The sequence below is a fragment of the Colletes gigas genome, unplaced genomic scaffold (assembly GCF_013123115.1).
Source record: "Colletes gigas isolate AHSC1104 unplaced genomic scaffold, ASM1312311v1 Colletes_gigas_Sc00044, whole genome shotgun sequence".
Taxonomy (NCBI): Eukaryota; Metazoa; Arthropoda; class Insecta; order Hymenoptera; family Colletidae; genus Colletes; species Colletes gigas.
The window spans coordinates 675,213-695,227 of record NW_025106673.1 but is presented as its reverse complement, the minus strand read 5'-3'; the positions used below and the strand labels follow the sequence as shown (position 1 = coordinate 695,227).

General features: G+C 37.6%; 5 protein-coding genes across 6 annotated transcripts in view; 3 read left to right on the top strand and 2 right to left on the bottom strand.

Annotated features, from left to right (window-relative positions):
- The window catches only part of LOC122403128, a 30,149-nt gene extending 23,443 nt beyond the window's left edge, over positions 1-6,706 (bottom strand). Inside the window, exon 1 of the mRNA XM_043406467.1 lies at positions 6,270-6,706. Coding sequence (XP_043262402.1) covers positions 6,270-6,363 — 94 coding nt within the window. The 5' untranslated portion in view covers positions 6,364-6,706. The remainder of the gene's footprint in view (positions 1-6,269) is intronic.
- A 554-nt stretch (positions 6,707-7,260) lies between these two features.
- Positions 7,261-8,730, top strand: LOC122403118 (protein bric-a-brac 2-like). Its single transcript, XM_043406452.1, has one exon. It carries the CDS (start codon positions 7,548-7,550, stop codon positions 8,688-8,690), a length of 1,143 nt encoding a protein of 380 aa, XP_043262387.1. The 5' UTR covers positions 7,261-7,547; the 3' UTR covers positions 8,691-8,730.
- A 370-nt stretch (positions 8,731-9,100) lies between these two features.
- LOC122403106 (tetratricopeptide repeat protein 12-like) lies at positions 9,101-10,299 on the top strand. Its single transcript, XM_043406440.1, has 4 exons — positions 9,101-9,236; positions 9,532-9,726; positions 9,785-10,177; positions 10,247-10,299. Exons 1-4 carry the CDS (start codon positions 9,101-9,103, stop codon positions 10,297-10,299), a joined length of 777 nt encoding a protein of 258 aa, XP_043262375.1.
- Positions 10,284-12,686, bottom strand: LOC122403143 (UPF0415 protein C7orf25 homolog). The gene is made up of 5 exons (XM_043406497.1): positions 12,419-12,686; positions 11,873-12,041; positions 11,208-11,649; positions 10,559-11,112; positions 10,284-10,494 (listed from the first exon to the last, which is right to left on the bottom strand). Exons 2-5 carry the CDS (start codon positions 12,020-12,022, stop codon positions 10,408-10,410), a joined length of 1,233 nt encoding a protein of 410 aa, XP_043262432.1. The 5' UTR covers positions 12,023-12,041; positions 12,419-12,686; the 3' UTR covers positions 10,284-10,407.
- On the top strand, positions 12,335-18,757 carry LOC122403142 (zinc finger protein 346-like). 2 transcript variants are annotated; one of them, XM_043406495.1, is made up of 8 exons: positions 12,335-12,466; positions 16,812-17,255; positions 17,420-17,493; positions 17,575-17,724; positions 17,797-17,891; positions 17,981-18,297; positions 18,367-18,435; positions 18,510-18,757. In XM_043406495.1, the coding sequence occupies exons 1-8, from the start codon at positions 12,427-12,429 to the stop codon at positions 18,662-18,664; spliced, it is 1,344 nt and encodes a 447-aa protein (XP_043262430.1). In that variant the 5' UTR covers positions 12,335-12,426; the 3' UTR covers positions 18,665-18,757. The 2 variants fall into 2 exon arrangements, with proteins under 2 accessions (XP_043262430.1, XP_043262431.1); XM_043406496.1 differs by lacking the exon at positions 18,510-18,757 and having other exon boundaries at positions 18,356-18,435.
- The last annotated feature ends 1,258 nt before the right edge of the window (positions 18,758-20,015 follow it).

Genomic DNA, 20,015 nt, shown 5'->3' with positions numbered 1-20,015 from the left:
CTTTCTTCTGTGCAGTAGTGTGGTCACACTGACGCGGAAAGACGATTCTCCTATTCCGTAAGTGTTGCTGACCGGACCCGGAGTAGCGACATTTATCGAGTTTTCACTGTAGCATTAATAGATTTTCGATACATCAATTATCAACAGTATTCCAACTATGCTGCAACCCTCTAAGAGTAATTAGCATTAATATTATCAATCTCAAATAATAAAATAGTGCCTAAAATAGTAATATAGGGTTCGAGATTATCGAATTCGAATACAACACTTTTAGAATCTAGAAAGAGGTTTATTCAAGTATATGTATGTATATCGTGAAATTGTACTGTTATTCCATGATCATAATCTCTTAAAAAAGACTGGTATTCCTTTGACACTATACAGGATGTTCGGCCAACCCTGGGAAAAATTTTAATGGGAGATTCTAGAGTGAGAACTGAGAAAGTGAGATACTAGAGAAAGTGAGTGGGATTTCGGAGGTAGGTCTATTCACCAAAAATTATTGTAATTGAGCCCCGCAACCAAAAATAATTTTTTCAGAATAATTTGAAATTTTTTAATTTCGCCGAAAAATTTTCCGGTCGATATGAAACTTTAAACGGTAATAACTTTTTAACGAAGCCTCAATTAACCAATTGATATTCTTGATTTTCGTCTTATTTTGGCCTCTAGAATTTCCCATTAAAATTTTGGTAATTATTTACTTTGGCGATTCCTCGCCAATTTCGATGGCCTTGAAATATGCTATCAAGGTCACTGTTAGGGAGATTTTTTCTTTATACATATTACCGCCGCTCGCCCTTCGTTTTCGAGATATTTGCAAAAATAATTTTATGTCTGAATTAGCCTCGGGTTGAGTTCGAGATAAAATATTAAACTTTATTCTTTATTATTATTATTATTATTATTATTATCGTTATTATTAACAGAAATTGTATTAAAATCATGACGAACAACGACAAATAATGTATACTGTGTCAAGCTAATATCGGATAATATTAATAAAGAAATTTGAAATAGAAGATGAATGCGTGGCCGGCCGGTATAAGAGAATCTAAGCTAAACCTAATCAATTATATTAATTACTAGGTAGAAGAGTTAAGTTTAAGTAAGGTTTGGGTAAAATGTTTTTACGCGGCCGTCTACTCACATCGAGTTTTTAAGCACATCCGTTATACGCATCCATTGCCGGCCGCCTCGATGTATCTATAGAAACAATAAACAATCGACGATTCAACGCTTACACACACGCTGCCACAGACATGTATGTATAGACAGACTTCATTGGAGTAGCAGCAATCTTTTTGAAGAAAAATCTCGGAAACTAAGGCCGAGCGGCGGTTATATGTACAATAGAGAAAAAATCTTCATAACAGTGACCTTGGCAATATATTTCAAGGTCATCGAAATTGATGAGTTATCGCTAAAGTAAATAATTACCAAAATTTTTCCCAGGTGTAGCCGAACACCCTATATAGCAATGCTTGGATAACTGCGTGCCATTTTCAATTGGATAAGTGAACGGTAGTCATCCCTATTATTCAGAAGAACTCCCGTTGACACATCAGAAGCTCAACATCGTGTAATGTAATCTGATCTGGGCTCGAATATCGATGGGATAATACTGTTACATATCACTCATATATGGAACCGAAACGTTTGGTGGCTTATGCGTTGGCCTGATCATCTAGCGTACAACCCCTCGAACGGGGTTGACATGTGCCATATGTGAGCACCCGGCCCAATTTTCATTACCTTATATGGTAATGCCCCGCCACTGTAAGGGCTCAATTTCTAGTATATAAGGGCCGCGTTTTCTTACTCGAGGAGCTCAGTTTTTCTAAAACTCTCGCCACAACGTTACTTTGACACTCGAGCCCAGATCGGGCTATAATCTCCATTAAGCAACGTACCTACCTTAGCCGTTTTATTAGTGAGTGTTCATTAGACTAATCGAGAAGTAGCTCCCGCGAACGCGCGGCGTAAAAGCCGACATAGAATTTTCGCCGTCAAGGCAACGTAGCAATAGTACTAGTTCTGTTAATTGACCATTGTACTTGAGCATCGACTAGAATATATTCAAGTAGTTATCCTCACTTGCATTATTCACTTAATACAACCCTGAACCCTATTAACAGTAAGACTAGGAGTATCTCACGAACCCGGTACACCTTTACCGCTCGAGGCGTACCATTACGACAGAGCAAGATCCTAAAAACCTACGCGGCTCCCAGGGTATAAAGCCCCTGGTTCGTCCACTCCTTCTAGCGGCTCCCAGGGTATACATACATAGAGCCCCTGGTTCGTCTGGAACTCCTATGTCTCTCCCAACCATACCTAAAAGCACCGGTCGAGTACATACTGCCCTCGACCGAATCCAGGATCTCGCGCTCGCGCTCGTAACAATCCATACATAGCACATAATACAAACATGAAACTTTTTTATTTTTGTTTTTTTCTTAATGAAACTTTTACCAACGTATTTGTGAGAATTTTCCGATTAAAATAAGACCAAACACGATATAATTTATTTGCAATTTACTTCTAATAAAGTATAAGATCGTGTTAAATACGATTAAATACGCAAATATGATTCAAGTTATATAGTGTTTGGTCTTATTTTAATCAGAAGAACCTCAGAAATATATTAGTAAAGGTCCCATTAACAAAAAATAAAAAATAAATAAATTCCATATTGTGTTATTTATTCAAGATTTGCTGTACTGAGGTTTTTTCTTTAGAATAGACTTAGTCAAACGAAAATTACATAGTTTTACAAGTGTTACTGATACTTTACACAGGGGGTTCTTTTCAGTGGTCAGTAATAAAGACGGGGCAAGGTTTGTCGTTGCAATTATCACATACGTCACGTCGTGTCTTCATATCTTATCGCTTCCTTGGTGGGCTATACGTAAAAAAAGAAACTCTCTCTATAAAATGTTACATATGCATCGCGCATATTTGTAACAAAAATAAAACAAAGAAACATCTTTAATCATTTTTCAAACGTTAAATTATTTTTATAAATCGATTCGTATTCGTGGAAATGCAGATATTTTTTCTTCGGACTCTGTAATCGTTTGAAAATGAAAGAATCGAAGCGTTAAGATTTCACCATTCGGTTCCGTGCGATTAATTCAAATGGTTGATACGGGCCGATGAACTTCTACGCGATAACGTTGCAGATTCGATAGCGCTATCGAACAATGAGTCTTTTCATCCGCGTTCTGTGACGTTCATCCGTGGGTTGTATTCGAGAAAACGAAAAGCTCGGCTTTCGAATCGCTAAACGAGCGCGGATCGAGCAAAAAGAAATTACATAACTGTATCTTCGACTCCAGGTAGAACGCAAACAGACGCGGTTAGAAAACGAAATTACGCAAGTGCGTTCTACGCAAACTATAATGGAATATTTATACGCGAGTAACTGTATCCCGTACAAAACTGTTCCGCTAGATAAAGTTACAATAATTAACGGAATCGTCGTGGGAAATTATTCGTTGGAAAAGTCAATTGCACGCGACGGGCTACGCGTTCGGGCGTATCACCAACGCGATAATTATTACCCTCGGGAAATTAATTGCGTGCATTTTCAATCGAACGTGTCGAGCTTCGGAATGTAACGTGTATACTCATAGATACGTATTTATTTGTCATACAGTAAGAAAAGAAAAAAAACAAAGCAACACCACTGAATCACTCGACGACGTACTAAACATTACTGCTACGTGGACTTTGTTATCGGGTTGACTCATCTTACTTATTATGAGCAAAATGTTGATTGTCCTTGTCGGAGCGATGACTACAAAAATTGAACGTGACCGGAGACCGTTTACAAAGATAAGTAACACGCTTTCTCATTAGGCAATACTACAAATGTTTCCACTGTCTCGTCTTATGTAAATTCATCATTTTCTATGTTATCTAGGTTTTGAAACGGCCTACGACAATGGTTTTTAAATTTTTTAACTGGTTAACTGTTTCGACCTCTTTGGAAAATGCGTATCTAAATTGCGTCGCACAAATTTAGCGATGACGAGTATACTCGTCAAACACAGAGTATGTGTAATATGAAATTAGCCGCGCCACTTATTGCACAGTCTAAAACAATATATGAATCCATACTTGCTTCTGCAATGACTAATAAAAGACAACGATACATTTACGAAAAATAATTCATACTATATGCGGTTTTTTTATATTAATTATTTATAAACTTTCATTTGTTCCTTTTATTTCGACTCAAAATATTTCAAGTATCATGAAGTTTACGAATATATTTTAGTTTTCACTAAAATTGCAATTTAAACTGCAAATTGTTACTACTTATTACTCATGACGAATATATTCGTCATAACACAAAATTTTGCACTTTTTTCATGACGAGTATACTCGTCAGAAACAATTAAAAAGAAACTGGTTAAAAGGCGACCCACTATTACAAGAAAAATATACTCTTGTAATCATTAAGCTTCAACAATTAATGTATCAATAAAAAAAGACGTTTAAGTTATCCGCATTTTTCTACAATCTTTCGAACTAACTCTTCTCAATTGTAAGACGCACCCTCTACAAATCGACCCTCCTCTCGCTCTGGTAAACACTGGTCTACGTTATAACGAATGCAACAGTTTGTTGGAAGAGTCATGTGTTATAGATTTGCATAAATCATCGCGTGAAAGTACCATGTTGTAACAAAATACACGATAATAAGATATAAGATTATTATGTAACTAATTGTAAACATTGTAGACAAGAATATTCTCGTTTATAATTATCTGAATGATTCTGTATGTATATCGAGACACGTCAGAATTATATTTTTGATACAGAACGTATTTATTCGTTTTTATAACTTGTCGTCACTAGAATTTTAACCAAAAGTTGAGTTACAAGTTCGTCAAAAGTAACAAAATAAGATCAACATTGTTATTATGAATTGACTACAACGTTCCACAATTATTTTTATGTCCTTTATTACCTACAATTTAATAAATACATAGTTCTTATACAATAGAAAAAATAGTATACTAAATTGTTAAAAGATTAATAATCAAAATTCATGCTAAAAGGAATCACCAACCTCCGAACAAACTTTGAACAAGTTTTGCATTATTTTATAATTATGTAAAACCGTTAGAGCATTCGTTTCCCAGAAATGAAGTTATTAATTACAAAAATACTTGGACGATTAAAGCAGAACAAATAAACAAATGGTAATCTATTCGAGTCAACACTTCAGTTTTCAATTGGCCAATGAAAATTAATTGGAATATTAGTTTACGATCAAGTACAGTAATATTATTATTAAATACCTTATTCGATAAAAAAAAAATGACTAAATAATAAAAAAATCAGATACGAAATTCTTATTTTGATTAGTTTTCAATTCTTTTTACTTATTCGTTATAAAATATTCTACTCTATGATTGAAATTTTTATTTTTATTTAACGAAAAATGAATAAACAGTCGTTTATCTTACACTCATTCTTCAAAATTTATCTAAATAAGCATACCTTACCGTACGAATAATTACAAACAATGCTATAATGAAATCGGACCTTGCAAATTAGTCGATCGAATGCGCACGGAACCCACGTGTTTTCTGCAATTTCCATTTATATTTCGAAGAAGTATCGCCTGTTTTCGACATACACCGAATATTTTGGGATACACGATATAAAGTAAAATAATAGAAGAAGAAAAAAATCTGACATTATCAAGAACTCCCGGACGCACGACTGTACTGGGAAATATCGCGTTAATTACGCCGTCCTCAGGAAACGAGGAAGTACGTACACGTCTCTAAATAAACCTGATCAAACGAATTGATCACTTAGTAATGAGCGTACCTGACATATTAGTGACTAATCTTTCCTCGAGGCACCGTGTACGACAGTAGCTGATAGACGAAAAAATCGAACACACGACACGCGAATGTATAACTTGTAACGTATCAACGACGCAATACGGAGAAACACAACATCGGAGGGGACTCAATTTCTGGACCGAAAGAAGACCAAGAGGAGAAGAGTCGGAGCGAGAGAATACGAGAAAGCGCGAGTAAAAGGAAGGAAAGAGACCGAAAGAGCGGCGAGGGGTTGGGGGGAGGAGAAAAAGCGGAAGAAGACTATTATGGCCTTAGCAAGGGTGACCCCAAATGGTTCGGTCGAACGAAGCAATTTCGGTCTCGCACAGTACACAAGGAAGATACAATTTACTGCCAAACAACGCCGATAATCATTTCTACAGAATCCGTTGTGCTTACCTGCGTAACTGAATGGCGCTAGAAAAAGAACCGCCACGATGATATAGCAGAAAACATTGACTCGAACGTATCGCATTTTACTTCTTTCGTTCATTCCTTCCTTCCTGCCTGCCTGCCTTCTCTGTGCTACCGTTCGATCACGGTTCACGATCACATAATAAAGGAATTAAACGTTTGCTTGATGGTGCACTCGGTCTCGCGATCGGTGGGTTGGTTTATGCCGCTCGAAAAAACGTAACGTTGAACACAACAGACTTGCACACGCGGCTCTCATCAATAGCGTATCCGTGTCGATAACCTGCAATCGATTCGTAAGGAGGATCAACAGGCGCGCGTGAGCCGGCTCATCGCCGATCGGCCGGCCGTCACCACTTTTGACAGATAAATGCTAGGCCGCGCCGCGGAACGCGTTCAATCATCTGTTATTAAACGACCATTTGCTGTTATCGAAGCCAATTGGCAGTCCACGAATCGTCGCACGCGACTCGATGTTTCGAGATATCTCGAAATCCATCGCTTCGCGGGAACGCGCCTGCGCCGCCAACAGGCGCGATGCTTAAAATTTAAATACGACACGCGTACAATATGTGCACTTCTTTCCAGTTAAACTCCCTTTTTATTTGTAAAGTTGCGAAAGTTACTAATTTTACGAAACTACGCAAAAATTTCCCTTTGATTATCTTCCTTGTTAGCAAAGGAAAATAAATTTTCATTCTCCTTGGACAATTTGATTTAAACGCAACAAAGTTAAGAGACTACATTTTCTATGTGAGTCATTTTTTTATTTAACACACATAATTATGGAGAAAAAGTGTTTTAATGAACATTTCAGTAATCGTTACAAATTTCCTCACTGTTTTATTTTTGGACCAGGTATCCGTGCCAATAGTTTGTTTGTATGCTCCTAGATAACGCTGGCATCTGTCTGGCGGAAATCGATTACTATACAGAGTATTTTTAAAAAGTAGAACCCCCACTCTACCATGCAACTTTTCTCGAAAAGTACACGGATTCGTTGAACTTTACATACCGATATTGTGCGGAACACATTCTGCAAGTTTTAACCTATCAATTACATATTCCGGGATTAAATTGTTTTCAATTCATAAATAGAAGTATCGTAACTAAACGCGTAGCTAAGCATGTTACAAGTCCTTGAAACGTAGTTGCGATGACAGCAGCACGTGTCATGGCGAATAGCGTTGTCGTAAACGAAAGTCGCGTACCGTGAAGCGTTTGCATAAAACCCAACACAGCTTATCAATTACAATAACCAAAATGAGCGAAGAAACGGTGCTAAGTTTGAAATGGCACAGCTTCCCAACACATTTGACAGTTTCCCTCGATACGTGCTACGAGAAGCAACAGTTTGTAGATTTATCTCTGGTGTGTAAGGATGGGACAATTTTGAAATGTCACAAAATGGTATTGGCCAACTCGAGCTCATTTTTCCGGCGATTACTCGTCGCCAATGATCATCCTCATCCTATGATTATTCTCCACGACATCGAGGCAGACGACCTTAAGACAATCGTCAACTTTATGTACTGTGGTGAAATACAAGTGGTCCAAAGTGAGGTTAGGCGATTGTTGAAACTCGCCGAAATTTTGGAAGTTACTGGACTGAGACACATACAAACTTCGGTTCTGATGGGGGAAACCAACAATGCTTCTCCCGAAACATCTAGAAAAACGACCACGGTATCTCGTTTGAAAAACGAAGAGCCAAAAAGTTTGCCTTCGAAAACTGTATCTGATCACGAATCCAATATCAGGCCACAAAATAAAACATCCTGTTCGACGTCGAGGTTTATTTCATCTACTCATCTTCAGAAAGGAGCAACCAAGCATTCGCAGGAGAGTATTAAGAAATGTGATGAAGGTAATATTAATTTATTAAGTCAACGTCTGGAGGCTGGTAGATCAGGAATCAGTATTGTAGACATCAATGATATGCCGAGCACCAGTAGGGGAATTTCTAACCCACCGCCTCAAAAAAGAAAAGAACCTTCTGATCCTGTTATTAGTTGGCCCCGCATTTTATCAGCTATATCAAAGGATAAGCCATTGCATTTGAAAAAGTTATGTATTATGGATGAAGTAGAAATTACTGCTGGAAAGGCACCTATAGTTATACAAGACAATTTGCAAAACGAACCTTTGGACAGAAGGAAACAAACCATTAATTTGGAAAACAATGAAAGTATGAAATGTGCTGTGTACATAAAAGACGAAATAGACATAACGACTGACATGGAAGAAGACGAAGATATGGATCCCCTTGAAGTAGAAGAGATTGAAAACGAGTGTACGGAAAACATTAGAGGTTCATCTCAAAGGTATTCTTATACAAATGTTGATCAAACATTTAATACAGGGACGCTTTCAGAATTTCCACCGAGAAAAGGATCCAATGGTTAATAGAAATAAAATAATGTTTTGAAAGCTAAAACAATTACTACCTGCTACATTAAAGATAATATTTAGACTGAATAAAACTGTTTTTGTGATTGTAAATTTTTCTTTAACTAAAAAAACTTTCCAAAAATGTAAACATGTACACATTAACCATAATTCATTACCTTATTTCTTACTTTGTTACATGTCCTTATTCATTTTTGCAATAAATTAATTTAACCTAAATATTTTATACTGTCTATCCCAAACAACAAATAAATTGCTACTTCATTAGGAGTAACTGTATACGTAGATACTTTACTACACGCACAATTTGTAATACTGTATATGTTACTATGGAAACCTAGAGTAGTTAAACAGTCTCAAAAGTATTTGGATAGATTCTTCTATTTGTATTAAAAGTTGTAAGAAATATGAATAAGAAATCAGAAAACGATCAAATGCGCGACAAAGTAATAGAAGCACAAAAAATAATAGACGATTTAACCATCGATAAGCAAGTGACGGAAGAAGAATTTCAAAACTTTATGCATCGCGTTACCGAAGTTGGTAAGTATGTACTATTCTAAGTCAATAGTTCTTAACCTTTTCAAAGTCACAAAACACTTTTGATTATAAAAAAAAATGTGTAGAATAACAAGGGCTAAACGTTAGATACTTCACTTGAAAATGCCAGTTACATCTTGTCTACGTTATAAACTGCACATTGCACAGTTACGCTAAAGTTCGTTCAAATGTAATTTCCTACCTAGAACGTCGTTTTTACAATTCCGCGGAACACCGTTTATGATTCACTACTCTAAGCGATTATAAACATAATGTTAAGCGTATCGAAACATTTAAGAAAAAATTGTGAAGAAATTAGCATCGTCTAATCTTGAGGAACAAAAGCATGGTCAAATATTAGCAGACGAAATTTTAGGAAAGAAATCTGAAACAATTATTTCCGAAGATTGTGAACTGAAAGTAAAAACTAATCGCACGGTGATTAACAAATATTCCACAGACGAAAGGAATAGTAACGAGCAAATGTCACAAGGTATGTAAATGTTATGATTTTTTTTGTTCACAAATTAAACGACAATGTGTTCATCTAGAAGCATTTATGAAAAGTATAGAGAAAGATGCAAAAGAAAGAGCGGACAATCGTAAAATTAGAAATGAACGAGCAGAAACACTGAAAAGAATTGGGAATGGGGCATTTAAAGAGGAAAATTATGAAAAAGCTGTTACTTATTATGCTAAAGCAATAGAGCAACGAAAAGATTCGTCTGTCTTGTGGATTAATAGAGCCTTGTCCTATATTCACCTTGGATTATTTGAAAAAGCCTTAGCCGACTGTGAGTGGGCATTAAAAATAAACAACGCAAATATCAAAGCCCTTTTAAATAGTGCTAAATGTTATAAACAACTTCGAAACGAAATCAAATATAAAGAATATATTCAATTAGCAAGAGAAAGAAATCCACACTTGAACAAATTTATTGATGGTATACTTAGGTTTTAACATTTGAAACATTTCTATTATAATTTAATTTTAATAAATCTTTATTTTACAGAATTCGAGGAAAATATAGATATAAAATTGAGTACCAGGCCCGAACCAATATAAAATAATTTCTATATGCTTTATGTATTACATTTAACAGTAAACAATAGAAATATTTCTCATGTACTGTGTATATTTTTTGGCAATAATCTAAAATGCATTCAACCAATATCAAGATGAATTTATTTTTGCTGCATAACCCTCTTTAATCTCTGAAAGAGATCTAGGTTCATGCAGAAAAACTGTGCACTCAATGCCCTGAAAAAAATGATTACTGATATTATTTAAATTTTCTAAACTTTAGAATAAAAAATGCCTATACCTGCATACGTGCTGCCCTAACAAATCCTTCGTTTGCAGATACAGTAATGCTTTTCTTATTTTCACCTGTTGCAAAAACTAGTCGAGATCTATCTTTAATTTTACCACCCAAATTTAGTTTCTCTATAATTCTGCCTGTAGGTAGATCGTTAACAATCTGAACTCTGTTCAATAGCTCTTTTGCTCTAAGAGTTTCTTTGGATCCACCAATCACATTTACAATGTTCATGAAATTTTCATAAGCAGTTTGGCAGACAATAAGTTCTTTATCTTTAAATAATTTATCTAGTATTGGTTTCACTGGACGTTTCCTCTCCATTTCTGCTTGTTGCGTGAGCAATGGTTCTCGATAAATAAAATAATCATATCCATTAGTCATGTTTGTTACATAAGCCAATAAAGTTGACACATCTAGATTAAGAATATTTATTTCAGTTGCAAGAGAAAATGTATTTAAGGTTTCTAAATCTGAATGTAGATTCTCTTTGCATTTGTCCGAATGTTCATCCATGGATTCTAATGTATACATCCATGTGAAGAATTTGTCATCTGTATCTATATCCAAAACAATAGACAGCAATGAATATTTTCCTTTTGTTTGTAATACAATACATGATCATACATTTATCATATTAGAAAAACATTTATACCATGTATGTCCATGCTCTTTCCATCTTCGCATTCTATTCTATCTCCTTCGATAATTACTCCCATGCGTTCCAGTTGCGTGGCTAATGGTATTTCTATGCCATAAGCAAAATGAAATATAACATCTGGAGGTCTATAAAGGTATGGATAACATTTGGCACATTGCAAATAACTTGTTGCTTGATCGAGCACCGATTTCTGTCCATATTCACCATTGCCCAACGAAATTAAAGTAAGTGCTCTGGCATTTCTAGCAATAACTTTTATCCAAGATGCACCACCGTTGCAAACTATATCTACTTCCAACCGTGATTTCTGGTATTTGAAGGGTTTCATAACATTGATGGGTTCATCTGCACAAAATAATCGTGCCACGATCGCGTTCAGATGAATCAGATTTGTGCTCTGTAGATGTTCTTTTTTCACATTTCCTGTAGATTGTACCTTTATGAGAATAGCGTAAGGTTATAATTCTGGTACTATTAATCCAAATATACATAACAATTTAATAGTTGTCTATACTGATGTGTACAGTACAAAATAATAAGATCAGATAGGCAGTATCACAACCTATAGCTATATACATCATCTATCAATGATTTAACGTTGCAAAAAAAGACATCTATACGAGACTTACAGTTTTCACAATAATCTCGATAAGACGTACCTTTTCTAAAAATCTAATCTCTTGTTGTATCTTTCGTATAAGCTTTTCAACCCCATCGACCGTTCCTGCAGGTTTCAGGCGATGTACCGTGGCTTTGCCACTGTAAATTTTTTCCTCGAGACATTTTAAGAGCTCAGTCTTCTCCTCCATCCTTCTCAATCAAACGATACTCAAAAACTTGGCCATGAAAAATCGTTTCTTCTGTGGCAATTCGAATAATTTTTGATAGTTCACGATCGACGAACGTAGTGTTAGCGGCCATCTTGCATCACACAGGTCAATATCGCGTAATGTCGTCGGGTCGCTTGTCAAACTCGCCTATTAACCTCACAAATTTTTCTATTTCGAAGAATAATTGACAGTCAAGCGTAATACATGAATGGTAATGATATCGTGTTCCAACGAAACGTGCGAAGTGCAAAACGACGAGGGCAAAACTAATTCGCGTGTGTAAAGGACTCGAAAACAAATTTCTTTATCGCGCTGGAATTATTGCTCGCTGTCAAGTTTTTCTCTAACAATAATAGAGAATATTGCAATATTTACACCGCAAAATGTCCAGCACGAAGATCATCGAAAATCCAGAAATACCAGGTAAGTTTCTCTCTTCTTAGGAAACATTCTTCTTTGATTCACGTTGTTAGGGACGTGTGCCCTAGTGAATCTCTGTTATCGAAGAATACACGAACTTGTAAATATTCGCGTACATCGATCATTAGACAAATATATTATTTTTGTGACTTTGTTATCGAAATGATTGCGAAAAGGTAAGTTTACGAACGAAACTATACTGCTGCGAAACCAAAAACATTCAATGTTTGTATTGGCAATGGATTCCATCACAAATAGCCGGATGCGAGTTACAACATATCTACATCACTAATTATCGAAACAATTACTCGAAGAATGAACCTATCACGACCTACGTCAGACACATGAAACGAAAAGATAAGTCATTTGTTGAATACCCTTATGCTTTCTGTTAAATTTCATTGAATACTTGACCGTTGAAATCAGCTGACATCTTAAAATATAAAAATAACAGTCGCGTATATACTGATACAAATACAGTGTCCACTCGGATCGTCTGCGTCATACGTTTTCCAGTCACGAACATGACAACACTTAATAAAGAATTCTAATAAAATAATTGCTGTCATAAAAACGAATTATATATTCCATTGACTCGATGTCTATGATGCATGTTCAGCAACACGTAATAAACAAACAAGCACAACGTATTCACTCTTGTTACAATGATGTGAGGATCATATCGATTATTATTACTTTTCATTTTACTCAACTCGTGTAAATACCAATTCTTTCGTCTAGTTCTTGAGATATGTTTTTCTTCGATCTCGATCACGGGTGCTGAAGCAGCTTGTTCGGTCCTGAAGTGCAGAGCGTAGACAGCGTGTAGATAGTCGATAAGTAGTAATGGGATTAAACGTATCGCGAATGGTATCGAAACTTGATGGGACATACAGGATGTTCGGCCACCCTTGGGAAAAATTTTAATGAGCGATTCTAGAGGCTAAAATAAGACGAAAATCAAGAAACACCAATTTTTTGATTGAGGCTTCCTTAAAAACTTATTAACGTTTAAAGTTCCATACCGACCAGAAATTTTTTCGCCAAAATTAAAAAATTTCAAATCATTCTGAAAAAATTATTTTCAGTTGTGTGGGTCAATTACAATCATTTTTGGTGAATAGACATACCCTCGAAATTCTACCCTACCCACTTTCGAGACAAAAATTCGAGTAAGTGCTGAAAATTTTGGGTGAAAAAAAAGAATTTCAAATCGTCTTGGAAAAATTATTTTTAGTTGCAGGGGTCAATTACAAGCATGTTTGGTAAATAGACATACCTCCAAAATGCTACGCACTTGTGAGAAAAAAATTCGTGTAGGTGGACAAATTTTATTAATAATTTTGTTAATAACTTTTTAACGAAGCCTCAATCAACAAATTGGTATTGTTGATTTTCGTCTTATTTTGGCCTCTAGAATTGCTCATTAAAATTTTGCTCAAGGCTGGCCGAACACCCTGTATTAGAATTGTATACGAGTACCTTAAAAAGCAGTATCAGTACTTCTACATACAGTCGAACTCTAACGGAATAAGTTTGGCTGCCACACGAGAACTCGAGGAAACAATATCAATGTAATAGAATGCATACCGAACTTGACCCCATCGCTAACGATAAGCGTAATGTGCGTGCTGCCATCCACGGCTGTTCGGAAAATGTATCTTGCACGTTACCAATAAAAATGGGTGGCATTACCGGCTTTATATCGGCAGGCTTGTGCGAAATTAGCGAAATCAGTATTAGTATTACGCGCAATTAAATCGAAACCCGAAGCAAATTGCATCGATATGCATCTCGTCTTGCCCAATATATTTATGTTTATACTTTATTGCTTCGCGCTTTCGATATTTTATCCCGCGCATTTCCATGCATAGCTTGAATGTGCTTAAACTGTCCTGACCTTTTATCGCCACCATAAATCTAACTTGTAACGCAAACGTTTGCCATTCATTCGTTTCGTATCGCATCCAAAATATTCCTCGAGTTTCGGTCCTAGTATTATGATTATTGTTGTTACTCATTTTTAAAACGTATTCAACAAAAATATCACAAAGCTTTTATGTCGCAGATGCCGCAAATGGCCGCGAGAAATCTTTACGATCTTTGCGATCGTTCTTTGACAGACTATAAATCTTTCGCGAGCATAGATAGAAGAAATTGATAGAAAATGTTGGCTACGGTTCGCGCTCGCAGACGTCTCGTAAAGCATTTATCTTTCGACGTTCTTATCGTAATAGTTTTATAAACTTTATGACAGAAACAATCGATGCACGTTAATGATTTCGGGTGTACTTTCGAAAAGAACATACCTCCGATTATTTTTATACTTAGGATTCTTACGTATTTTGACGTGCTGATTGCGAGTATGATAGTGAAAATTGGCACAAATTTTATTTTCATGCCGGAAACCCTGAAAAACCCATAAAATTCATAGTTTTTTTATTTACTTTCGTAAATAATGGGAATTTTGAAAAATACTTCAGATAAAAGTTGTAGACCTCATCAAAATACACATTTTATATTGTATTGATTTTTGTCATAAAGATAATACTTTCTGAGAAAAATGATCTTTCAGAGTTATTATGGCGGCGTCGTGTGAAAAAGTTAAAACGTGATCCTTTTGAACAATTAATCATGGATATTAAAACCGTTTATCCTGGGACATTTTGAATTTATTATTCATTTGTCTGTGAAGAGCTCAAAATTTTGTATTTTTTGAAACCAATACCTTTATTTTTTAGTTTTTGTGCGGTAATTTTACTTTATTTTGTTTTTTTTTATTGGGAGCTATTTTTTAGTTGTCATGATTGTTTTATCCGCTTTGTTTTCGGTTTTTAGAACAAACAGGTTTATTTTTTAGTTTATATGAGGTTGTTTTATTTCTTCTATAACGAACAGTCGTTTAATTTAATGTTTAAGTTTAGGTTTAGGTTAGGTCTGGGTTATTCCTTTTAGGGATGAAGTTTCCCGCAGAGGGTGGACCTCGCTACGCGTGGAAAGTTAAAAATCCTATGATACAGAAAACACGTGGGCGAGGGAGGAGCTTTGCTGTGTCCCTTTCTAGTATTAACTAATGAAATTAACAATAAAACATGGTTTGTGTTGGATGAGTTATATGAAGTTGTGGCGTCACTTGCCATGCTCGCCACTAGAGGGGACGCGTTCTCACAAGCGCTCAACTGACCCTTCCGTTGCTATTATACAGGGTGTTCGGCCACCCTTGGGAAAAATTATAATGGGAGATTCTAGAGGCCAAAATAAGACGAAAATCAAGAATACCAATTTGTTGATCGAGGCTTCGTTAAAAAGTTATTAATGTTTAAAGTTTCGCCTGTAGAACGTCAATCTGCAAACACAGGCGAATTTTTTCTCGAAAGTGCGAAGGATCTCCGAGTTATGTGTATTCATAAAAAATGATTGAAATTGAGCCCCGCAACCGAAAATTATTTGTTCAGAACGATTTGAAAAATTTATTTTTTGCCGAAAAATTTCAGCACATACCCGAATTTTTTTCTCGAAAGTGAGTAGGATTTCGGGGGTATGTCTATTCACCAAAAATGATTGTAATCGACCCGTGCAACCCAAAATATTTTTTCCAGAATAATTTGAAACTTTTTAATTTAATTTTGTAATAACTTTTTGACGAAGCCTCAATCAAGAAATTGATATTCTTGATTTTTGTCTTATTTTGGCCTCTAAAATCTCCCATTAAAATTTTTCCCAGGGGTGGCCGAACACCTTGTATACAATCCTTGACCGATTTCCCAATATCCAGTCGTTTAAGGCAGGTCCTGCTAGAAAGCCTTACTGATTAGTCCACTAGTAGGCTCGGGACGAAATGCTCGCCTCTCCCTAAATCCTTTTCTGCCCTCTTACGATCTTTCTCGAGTTCCTACCCACAGTGAAACAGCGCCACAAAGTTTATGAACATTTAATATCGTTTTTCTCAAAAACTATTGTCTTTATGACCAAAATCAATAGGACATAAAATGTGTATTTTTATGTGGTCTACAACTTTTATCTAAATTATTTTTCAAAATTCCCATTATTTACGGAAGTAAATAAAACTATGACTTTTTATGGTTTTTTCATGGTTTTTGCTATGAAAATAAAATTTGCGCCAATTTTCACTATCATACTCGTAATCAGCAGGTCAAAATACATAAAAATTCAGAGTATAAAAAATATCGGAGATATGTCCTTTTCGAAAGTTTATCCAAGATTTCCAACTGCGCTTCGCAGGTGCATTATATCATCGACGGAAAAACGAATTGATTGATTCTCTATCTTTCCTTAAAAAAATATTTACGTCCCGTCCCAGTTCTTAGAATGATCCTATGTAATGCAGGACTCGAATGTTTTCTGCCGCCTCCTCCGCCACCGCCACTTCCAGCCGCATCGCCGAAAAACAACAAGGTACCGTGCACAATGGATCAACGGCAACGACAACAACAAGAACCGATAACGATGGAAACGACAACCAGTTCTATAACCAACGTAACCACGATTAATCTAACGACGGTTCAAGCACCGACATCGTTTCCAAACCTTCCCGTGCCAACACCGTATATAATGCATCCGGCGATGCAACCACAAACTCCTGGACAACCAGCTACACCCTGGTGGGTACCTACGGACGCAGACACGTCGGACCTCTATGCACGATGGTACGACACGACCTACAAGGCAGCAGCTGCGGCGGTCGCATCGCCGCCGATCCAAATCTCCAACAAACCCAAGAACAAGCATCACAAACGCAAGAACGAGTTCATCGATCCCGCGCAAGATGCAGGTAATTAGAGAACGTTTGTATTTAAGTGCGCTCCAGCGCGAGAAATACTCGGAACGTGCTTCATTGCCTTGCGGAGTGCATCGAATTATCATTGAGAAATCGGAATCCAGATTCCTATGGCAGTTCAGCTAATTAAAGATTGATTTATGTTTTCTATTTCGCAGAGAAAGTCGCGAGCGCCCAGAGGGAACTGTCAGCGCTAATGAAACCGCTGAAATGCGATCTGTGCAATGCAGTTGTGAGTCTCGATTACTTTATCCGATAAAAATACACGCGAACTGTTGAATTTCCATCGACGGTTAAGAGTTATGATTTTTAGATGAACTCCACGTTGCAAGCGAAGTTACATTACGACGGAAAGCCGCATCAAAAGAAAGTGTCCATGTTTCTGAATCAGAGCGTGAAGAAACTAAAGACCGAGGATGGCCAAGTCAGTAGCACGACCAACGATTGGCAAAACTATTGCGACGTAAGTAGTCGGGGAAACGAGCATTCGATCGCGTCGCAGTGAAAAGTATTCAAAGGTATGTTCGTGTTACAGATTTGCAAGACGTGGTTCACGTCGCAAACGGATGCGACGCAACACTACGCTGGTAAAAAGCATGTTAGGGCGGCAAACGGCGGACATCAATCGAGGTACATAGATGCCTATACGTGTCTCTATTTATTCTTAGAAAGATAGCCGTGTCGTCAAGTTCGTCGTACCAGAGCGTTGAATTCTACAGGCCGTCGAAGAAGTCGTCGCAAAGTCAGAGTCAGTACAATCAAATAGATCCAACCGGACGGTTCAGGATAGGAGCAGCCTTTCAGGCGGAGGTACCTTCCGCCGCACCAACGCAACCAGTCGCATCCGAAGGTAGCACCGCGTCGATACCGGCGCCAGGAACAGGACCCGTTTACACACCGCCACCACATCCGACGCCGTTGCGTTGCGATTTGTGTGGAGTATCGGCTAATCGGCAGGACCAATTGGAAACGCACAAACGTGGCGCTAGGCACCTGAGGATGCTTAAGTTGAACGGGTTACCTGTTCCTGAATCTGGTAAGTATCGCGCGTGATGTCAACGAGTGTCTATAGAAAGAAATCATGTTTATCGCAGACATTTCTTAGCCAACGAAAATGAGTGCACCCCTGTCGCGCCTGGACCTATAGATTATTCTATTTGCCGAACACCATCGGGTAAGGACATCCTTCGAGAAGAATGCGACCGGTGGTGTTGTTCGCGTATTCTTAACGAACTGTTTTGATTTCAGGTCAATACTATTGCGCGCCGTGTAATCTCTCCTTGAATTCTGAGAGTACGTTTGCACAGCACGTTGAGAGTAAAAAGCACAAGAATCAATCAAACCCAAAGTCACCGTCGAACGCAGCGGTGGTGTCGAAAAAAGCCAAATGTAAGAAGAAATAAGTCCACGAGTACGTGGTGCGCGTGCACGATCCGGCAACTATACTACTTCGTCGCCTGTCCATTGTTTTCACCGAAACCTTTCCTCTAATTTTCCCGGACACGCGAACGTATTGTTTGTTACATCGAGACAGCGCGCGCTGATCTGTGTGCAAAAAAAGAAAATAAAACTCTTGTTCGATACAGACGCGTACTAATGTCATCGATACCGTCGCGACAGTCAGTAACCTCTGGCACTTTAGACTGTATTTAAGATCAGGCCGAGATTGACGAAAATTCTGAATTAATGCGAAGATAGATCCGATCGTCGCACGACTGATGAGAAAGATAAGTCTGTTAGTGCGCGAGGAGCGTATTTAAATTAAATACCGATTAACTCTAAATTCGATTTGTAGCAAGCCGAACGGTTATTTAGACGGTAGCTCGTTAACCGTCTCTCGGAGGCAACGCGACTAATCGCGCACATTTATTCAATTAGGAAACCATTAGCTCGAACGCGCCGTTCGATTCGCGAAATCGTACGCGCGTGTGTACGAGCACGCGTTTATCGCGTCCACGTGAAATTTATGCGTCGTTCACTCTCGACCTTCCACTAAATTTATGACCAAGCGAACGAGCCATACCGAACCCTCCTCTATTAATTACCTTCTAAGACGCATACGACGGATATCAACGTTTCCAGCCTGTTTTTACTGTCACTTCCCCACGACGAATATATCTTTTGACAGCGGTGACCAAATAAAAATATCGGTGTAAAGCATGAATCAACCGGCCATGAGAATCTTGCCGCTACGTTCAACGGATTACCAAAAATGGCAGCGATGGAACCGTAGAAGCTCCCTATTGCGGGAACCAGGACGAACTAATTACGGAGCGAAGTTAGGGGACAGCATATTTTGGGGGAATAAAATTAGTCGTCGTTAGAATCGTAAAAATTTCACGAGTACCTCGAACCGACCTATTAAAAGAAGACCAAAAATTTAGGTAGCGTAGGTCTCGTGTCCTGAAAATTCCTTCGCCCTCCTCTCAACCTTTGAGTCTGCATTCCGCTGATTTTCTACCAAACTCGCGCTGCGGCAGTTTAGCGGCCCAACTATTTTCTTCTAGTGCCTCTTTTTAGCTTTCCGTTGTAGAGCTTCAACTCCCGCTATTCCACCAGCGAGCTAGAGATTAGGATCGTCCTCGCCACGGACTTGTAGATCGTTGGTTTATACCTGCGCTTCGGATTTTTATGACCCCTGGTTCCACGTTTAACGTGTCCCCTTCTTTTTATTCCTCGCTGCGTCCACCTCCCACTTCACGACATCACCGAAATCCCTTTTCCGTCTTCCCGCCTCGTCTCGTACAAACACAC